The sequence below is a fragment of the Sander lucioperca genome, chromosome 17 (genome assembly GCF_008315115.2).
Source record: "Sander lucioperca isolate FBNREF2018 chromosome 17, SLUC_FBN_1.2, whole genome shotgun sequence".
NCBI lineage: Eukaryota > Metazoa > Chordata > Actinopteri > Perciformes > Percidae > Sander > Sander lucioperca.
In genome coordinates this window covers 22,493,302-22,502,039 of record NC_050189.1, presented here as the reverse complement: position 1 = coordinate 22,502,039, position 8,738 = coordinate 22,493,302, and the positions used below count along the sequence as shown (strand labels likewise).

Genomic DNA, 8,738 nt, shown 5'->3' with positions numbered 1-8,738 from the left:
TGCTACGGCTGCTAACGCTAGATGGATTTTCGTGATATGTGATCCCGCGATTCTCGTGTGACATCTTGAAAATCCGGCTGCCGTACAAGGTAAGGTCTTGCTAGCTTGAGCTCAGATCTGCTTTCGCTTTTCTTCTGTTTACTCTGAAGTTAACATGTGACCGGCCAACTGGCCAGCTAACCCAGGATAGCAGAGTCGGCAGGAGACTGGCAAGAAAGCCACATGCCATCACTGTCATAACAAATTTTTGTTTGTAAATTTGTAAAATAGATAATTCTGACGGGAGAGCAGACTGGAGAGGCCTGCGCCTTTTAGAATTTTCTTTTTTTATATTGCATCATTACCATATAGTGTGATTTGTTGTTGATACCCTGCAGATTGTCAAAAATGTTCCTTTGTGAGAGCAGGTTTATCCAAGAAAAAGTTCTTTACGAGACACCTTCATACCACACCATATGGCAATGATGCAATTTAAAGTTCTCTCCAGATGCCAGTAATGCTTTCTGCAATATTAGCCAGAGAGCTGCTCTTGACACTGTCTGTGTGATTGGCAGTATTTCCAGCTGTTGGTAGAGTTGAAGCCTGTTCAGGTTCAGTGAAATTGTTTTTATCATTTGAGAAATATCTCTAAATTGAGAAAAATACTTCCCAAAGCTACCATGGAGATGATCATTCATGCTTTTATTTCGTCACGGTTAGATTACTGTAATTCTCTTTTTACTTGTTTTAATAAATCTTCGTTGAGCCGCCTTCAATTGGTGCAAAATGCAGCAGCCAGGCTTTTAACAGGAACAAACAGAAGGGCACACATCACCCCGATTTTGTTTACTCTCCACTGGCTTCCAGTAAAATACAGAATTGACTATAAAATTCTAGTGTTAACTTTTAGAGCACTACATGGACAGACGCCGAAATACATCGCTGATTTGTTGACCCCTTACTCCTCTTTCCGCACGCTTCGTTCCTCAGGTCAAAATCTCCTGATGGTCCCAAAAACCCGCCTTAAAACTCGGGGAGACCGCTCCTTTCGGGCAGTTGCTCCCAAACTGTGGAATGCCCTGCCCCTTTCGCTGCGTGTGACCGATTCTATCGTTTATTTTACAAAACAGCTAAAGACACTCCTATTCCGACAAGCTTTCACTTGAATGAGATATCATTGTTTTTATGTTTGTATGTTTATTTTATATTATTTTTTTTTTAAATTGTTAATCTTGCTGCATGTAAAGCACTTTGTGACTCTGTCTGTGATAGGTGCTATATAAATAAAGTTTACTTACTTACTTACTAGTGTTTTTTATGCTGACATCAGCATTGGCATATCTGTAATGTTGAATGACGGAGAGATTAAAATATACAGTGATATATTGTTTCCTTGAGATGGTGGGGTATAAAAATAGATTATATACTTAGTTTAACAGTATATGTCTTGCTAGTTTAGCCGATCGATTTGAGTGTTTGCCTTATAGCTGCAAGATAAACATGATAATTACAGTGTGAGTTGTCAGATTTTGCTGTATTAATACAACTAGTTCCACTTAGAATCTAAGTCAAATCACTTACCTAAACCTAATGTAGTTTAGTTTAGAGACATTTTTGGGTATGTCATTAAAAAATGTCTTTTGTCCCACTTGGTTGACATCTTAAACAAAACTGAAAACCAAATTAGTTAGAATCGCCATCAAATAGAGAATGTGAATGGGAGCTGAAGCCAGATAAATAAAAACACCGGTTTCTGGGCTACAAGGCCTGAGGCTACTGCATTGCTAGCAGGCACACAGCCACCCAGCTGCCCCAGCAGGGTAGGACAATATCAGTCAGCCTACTGGATATCTGACAGCTAATTTAGCTCCCCCTTAATGAGCAGAGGGCCCTGCTGCACAAACCCCACAATCTGTTACATAACAACATCATATATAGCATGTACAGTAAGAAACAGACTGCTAACTCTGACAGATTCTTGTAAGATAAAGGGAAGTTATATTCAGTACACAATGCATCCTTAATAAAAGCTGAAAGTGAGTAAATACAGTTAGGCCTGTCGCAATATGCAATAAATCAATTAATCGCAAGATAAATAAAAATGAGCTTGATAATTTTTAAATGGAAATTATCGCGGCCAGAAAAATTTCCATTTTATTTATTGTTTTTGATTGCGTTTGGTTTTTATTCCAGTGCATTTTTTGTTAACAGAGACTGAGAGTCCATTTTATTTATTGTTTTTGGTTGTTTTGTTCATTTATTGTAGATATTTAAAATGTCTTCCAATTCCAGTGTTAAATATCTTTAGAAATAAAAGTGTCTTTGAAAAGGTGTACCTGCATTATTATGCCATTATCATTATTTCAGATGAAAATGGTCTCAGAACGACAATATTATCGTTTATTGCAATAATTTCTGGGACAATTTATCGTCCAGCAAAATTTGTTATCGTGACAGGCCTAAATACAGTATCTAGAATCTATAGGTCTGTACTTTTTAATATTTAAAACATCTTAAAATGTTTTACCGTGTGAATGTTTAGGAGTTGATATAACACAGTAAAAGCAGAATTAAGTGAGGTGAAAATTAAGTATGAAGTAATTTTATTTTGTTATTTGATACAGCAGTTACAAAGGTAGCAATGCCACTTTATTTATTCAGCCATCTACATAGTAATGTTGTTGAGCATTAAAGCAACACCAAAGCACTTTTCCTCTTCAGTCCCCCTACAGGTTGGAAGTGGAATTGTCCATGACAGTTTCTTATATCTCATTCGAACAGATCCGCTACTCGATCTGGCAAACTTGCATAGTGCGGTTATAGCCGACAGAGGGCCGCAAAGCGAATGCAGAAGTGGCGTTCACCCTGTTACGAGTTGATGAACTACTGAAACAATTTTGGAAACATTATTTTAAGGTACAAAATAATCTTTGATGTTGCTTTAACATACTGAAATATAGTGCAGTGAAAACAGTATTTAAAGGATAAAGCTCACTTTCTTTTGTATTTTTCCTGTTGTCAACAAGACAAGAAAACACCTGAAAATCTTGAAAAGACCAAAACCAACAATGTGTTACTTTGTCTCTCAATACTTTTTGACTTTCCTAAAACAGCTGGGCACTGTAGTTTTTAGCAAACGTTGCTCAGAGTAAAAAGTGCATTTGTTGGGGACTACTTTCAACTGTGGATTAATAGGGTTAGGGTTAGGGTTAGCTTGAGTGAATATTTACAGCAGACTCAAAATAAACAACATTGGCCATGTTCATGATAAGGAAGAAACATATTCTGTGCATGTTGTTTTTTTGGACAACAATGGAGTGTAGTAACATACTAATCTTGTAGCGCCTTAAGTGTAAAATTGTATAAGGAATAGACTGCAGTGTGAAGAATTCTTGTGTAACCTAAGTCTATTCAAATATTAACACGTGAAAATAAAGCAACACTGTAATAATTAATGAAAACTAAAGTGGTCTAGGAGCAGTGTTACTGAAAATCTGATTCTGACCTTAGCAAGACTTGTGTGGAAGTATATATGTTCTGACAACACAGATGTCAGAGGGGACCCTCAGGACCCCAGCCTGTCACTGTGGGCAAGCCAAGGCGGGCTAAATTAATCTAGGCTATGCCAGTAAGGGAAGGGGTCACAGTTCACTGTGTATTCCCCGCTGCTTCAGCACTGGCTGACAGGCCACAGGAGTCTGAAAGTCCATGATGTACTGGCATTTGCTGGGCTCCTTCACCAATCTCAAGGCTGTCTCCGTTCCGCATGTCAGTGTGACCTAGAAAAGCACAAAGAAAAAAAGTTGAGGTGGTGTGGGGAGAAGAGCCGATGTTAGCCTGAGTCAAGAGCCATGCCAGTTTTATCTCCCAATGGAGGATGATTGAAGATACTGTCCTACCTCTTGTTTAAGTGATTTTCAAAGCAGCTTACAAGACCCAATGATGCTGTGACTATGAGACACTGTGTCATTATGGGACGTCACTGCTTTCCCCACGTGTCAACAATGATTAACACTGTCATGATTTTAATAGGTGACTTTGACACCCTCTGCAAGAGAGTGGAAAGGAAAAAGCAACTTATTGTACTTCTAGGGGGTTTCCATAGCAACCCCTCACATCACACTGCATCCTGAGCAGACAATCCCTCTGGCGAACAAAAGCACCTGGAGAGGGAGAGAGATGGGAACTTAACAGGTATTATTGGGCTGAAGTTTCAGGCTGGTACAACTGGTGATTCGGTTTTGCCCTGTACTTGGATTACAAATAGAGTCCTTTGTTATCACTTAGTATCTTGTTGCACAAATGTATTAAGTTGGTGTATTCTGCTCAGTGTTTTCCTATGTGCATGTGCAATTATTGGGTATTCCATTTGAGTTGCAGGTGCCAGAGCCATAGGTCAGTGTTGGGGGCAGTACTTTAGACTTTTATGATTATATGTGTGTGGTTACAGGTATGTAACTTTTCCAGCTTGTGTTTTTACTTGTCTTGACTCTTACTTGTCAATATTACACATGACGATCAGTGTACTCATCGTGGTTAGTAGTACTGCTTGTAAAAAAACATGTGTACGTCTTCTGTGGAGCTTTGTCTGAGAAAATAATTTTCAAGTCATTTTGTATTTACGAAAAGTAATTGCTGAGATCTGAAAAAACTGCAATGTCGCCAAAAGAAGTAGAAAAGGTACAAAAACACAGACAGGTTGTAAACAAACCAACCAAGACATTTTCTTTAGGCATGAAAGTGAGTGCACCCCAAATGTTGGCAATTATCCCTCATTTTACAGGAAAACTGTGCAGAACTACAGTAACTAGGTAGGTCAAGTCACTCTGCAAACTGTGTTGGATGTTTATAATGGACATTTTTGGTGATGCTTTTACTGTTCATTATTGTTTTCTCTTCTGACTTTGGATAACCTGAGGACTCCATACTTGTCTTACTAGATCTTAGTGCTGCATTTGACACTATTGACCATAGCATCCTGTTACAGAGACTGGAACATTTAATTGGCATTAAAGGAGTCGCACTAAGCTGGTTTAAGTCCTATTTATCAGATAAATCACGGTTTGTTCATGTTAATGATGAATCCTCCCGGCACGCTAAAGTTAGCCATGGCGTTCCACAACGCTCAGTGCTTGGACCAATTCTATTAACCTTATATATGCTTCCTCTAGGCAGTATTATTAGGAAACACTCAATTAACTTTCACTGTTATGCGGATGATACCCAATTATACCTACCAATCAAGCCAGATGAAACCAGTCAGTTAGTTAAACCTAAAGCATGCAAGGACATACAATCCTGGATGACCTACAATTTCCTGATGTTAAAATCAGACAAAACCGAGTTTATTGTGCTGGGCCCTAAACACCTCCCAACCTCATTATCTGGATGGCATTGCCGTGGCCTCCAGCACTACTGTCAGAAATCTCAGAGTTATTTTTGATCAGGTTATATCCTTTAATACCCACTTAAAACAAATCTCAAAAACAGCCTTTTTTCACCTGCGTAACAATGCCAAAATTAGGTACATCCTGTCTCAAAATGATGCTGAAAAACTAGTCCATGTATTTGTTACTTCAAGGCTGGACTATTGTAATTCCTTACTATCAGGTTGCTCAAATAAGTCCCTTAAGCCTCTCCAGCTGATCCAGAATGCTGCAGCACGTGTGCTGACAAGAACTAAAAAAAGAGATCATATTTATCCGGTATTAGCTTCTCTGCATTGGCTTCCTGTAAAATCTAGGATGGAAATTAAAATCCTTCTCCTGACCTACAAAGCTCTTAATGGTCAGGCACCATCATATCTTAAAGAGCTCATAGTACCTTATTGTCCCACTAGAGCACTGCGCTCCCAGAATGCAGAGTTACTTGTGGTTCCTAAAGTCTCTAAAAGTAGAATGGGAGCCAAAGCCTTTAGCTATCAGGCTCCTCTCCTGTGGAACCAGCTCCCAGTCTGGGTTTGGGAGGCAGACACAGTCACCACATTTAAGAGTAAACTCCTCTTTGACAAAGCGTATAGTTAGGGAGTGATGAGTTGCAGCAGGGGAAGGGTGTAAAGCTACAGACACGGCACGGCTCTTATTTATGCTGTTATAGTTTTAGCATGCCGGGGGACACACTGAGCTCCTCTCTCTTTCCATCTGTGTGCACTCATGTCCTAGAAATGCTTGTTACTGACTTAGCTCTGGGGAGCTTATTCCCCGGAGTCCTTAGGTTTTCTCGCCCAGCAGTTGTCCTTGGATTAGAATGGCAACTAAATCATGGTTGCATCTGTCGCTGTGGTCCTGCTCGACGCTCTGCTATGCCCTGCTTCACCCTGCAGTGCCCTGCTACGCCCCGCAGTGCCCTGATACGCCCTGCTACGCCCCGCAGTGCCCTGATACGCCCTGCAGTGCCCTGCTATGTCCTGCAGTGCCCCGCTATGCCCTGCAGTGCCCTGCTACGCCATGAACTACTACAACTACTATCATAGTTCCCTTATCTTTATTGTTACTATAATTGCCACTGTTCATTGTACCCCCAACCGGCATCGTCAGACGCCCACCAATAGCCTGTGTCTGTCCGAGGTTTCTCCCTAAAAGGAAGTTTTCCTCACCACTCAAGGAAAATGAAAATTGAGCGGAAGTACGTAGGAGGGCGGAGCCAGGCTAAAGATACACTGCATGCTTCTTGAATTTGGATTACCACAATATCCACCACTGAAACAATACATCACTGGTCCCACTACGCAAGTATAAAGAGAGAAGTGTGTTTCACCGCTGAAAGAGCGAGCATGACCCAAAGACGAGGTTTAGCATTTCAAATACAATGAGCGTCGACTTCTGACAAGACTTAATTTATGCCGACTGCACTCAGTTAGGGGATTGAATTAAAGGAATTCAATTTAGTCATTTCAAAGGGGGCCCCTGAATGGCATGAGTACATACATACATTTGCAAAAGACATTTATTGGAGTCAGATTTGAAGCGGGGGCCAGGCAAAGAAAATAAGATGATTAAATGTGCTACATTTTCAATTGAGTAAATTCTTACACAAAAATGTAAATGGATCTCATAAAAGTGGCTGAAAAAGAAGGCAATGCTGGGAAAATAGAGAGAAGAGTAGAAGAAGAGTAAGCTGCAGGAGAATGCAACCGGAGCAACATTAACCATAAAACCAATGTAGACTGACAGAGGGGTAAAAGCAAGTCAGCTTCCATCATATGGCTTTGAACAAAACATGTTTTTGCCAGGCTGTGGGCCATGAGGACTGAATGTCTTTTACTGATTGACTGACTCTCCATTGTTGAAATACACATTTTGCAGAATGAGGCATGCAGAGCAGACTGGGCGAGAAGGCTTCAAATTGTCCCTCTGGAAATAAGCACTGCCTCTCTGTACAGTTAACTTAAGTTGTATTTATTTGTAAGGTGGACTGTTAAAGTCATTATCTAGAGCATATTTGAGTTTCTGTGGTGGGAGAAGTGTTTTTTAAAGTGTGTAGCTAAATATTCGTCTTGGGCTTATGTAAAAAGAGCGTCTAGTTTTATTTACCACCAGAGAGTCGTGTGTCAAAATTATGTGAGGACTGGTTTATCTAGGCCCACCTTGTTCAAATTACAACAGTTTTGCCACAGTTTCAAACTATCCTAAATTCATGAATAGTGGCTGCCTGAGATTCAGGCTTTTGGTTTTTTTATTGCTAATTTCCCTTGTTCCCCAGTTAATGAAAACAAAACATCTTCCATGATTACTCTAAATTCACCAAAATGTCAATTTCCACAACACTTCCTCCACAATTTTTACATTCAATGTTTTGCAGCCTTCCCTTTATACAGTATGCAGTTTTTTAGTAGGATAATAAGACAAAACATCCGAAGGTTTTGTTCCTCAACCACTCTTTGAGAGTTTACAGAACCTGCAGTCTTGCATTGCCAGACCTTCCTCCACAGCACTACAGAGGAAGGTCTGGCTAGTCCACACAGCATTCTGGGACAGGATGCGCTGGATGGAGCAACAGTGCCTCCGCAAAATAGCCTCGGGAAGGAACTTGTTTTGGTGGAATGTGTACATTTAAAGGTGTTTTAGTCAGGCAACAGAAAACTCTAGCTAGCTGTCTGGATTTACCGCAGAGATCTGAGGAGCGGTTAACCATAGTCCTCATATATCCACCGGAGTTTAGAATGCCAACACAAAGAAAGCGGAAGGTGACGGACATAAAATGTCCATATTTGCAATAATGAATTAAAATCCAAATGAGGTCTGTATCACATCTGTTATTTAGGTTGAGTCTCTAATGAGCTGTGCAAACGACTTCTTTTTGTTCCCTCATCCTTTACTGTATCATCTGTCCATCTGTCTATTTGACAGTCTGTCAGTGTGTACGTAACATTTGTTCATTTGTCTCTCACCAGTTCATTCATTCTGCCTCTTTGTGCTCTCATATGCTCCAATTACTGTGAGTGTAAGAGTGTGTGTGACTACTGCGCGTATGTATGTATTGTTTTGTGTGAAACACATGCAGTACTTACTGTAGTACTGCGTGAACCTCCTTGCCAGCAGGGTTCTCCATTCTCATACTCCATCTGACTGTACTGGTTCTTTGGTGTTCCTGCCCACATCCCCCACCTCCTGAAATAAGAAAGAAATGGTCAGTTTTAATTTTTATAAAGTGCATGTGGAAACAAAATTTCTGTCTATTAGTCAAGCCAAACAAAATTGTAATTCTCTTTGTTGGGACAAATTAAAAATAGAAACATATAATTTGTTTTATTAAATAAC

General features: G+C 40.1%; 1 protein-coding gene across 3 annotated transcripts in view; it reads right to left on the bottom strand.

The window, feature by feature from the left end:
* Positions 1–2,461: 2,461 nt before the first annotated feature.
* LOC116049010 (glucosidase 2 subunit beta-like) overlaps positions 2,462–8,738 on the bottom strand; it is a 130,927-nt gene continuing 124,650 nt past the window's right edge. For all 3 annotated transcript variants that reach the window (XM_035994063.1, XM_035994065.1, XM_035994064.1), the window contains 2 exons: positions 8,489–8,588; positions 2,462–3,758 (listed from right to left, as the gene is read on the bottom strand). In XM_035994063.1, the coding sequence (XP_035849956.1) occupies positions 3,621–3,758; positions 8,489–8,588 (238 nt within the window). In that variant the 3' untranslated portion in view covers positions 2,462–3,620. The remainder of the gene's footprint in view (positions 3,759–8,488; positions 8,589–8,738) is intronic.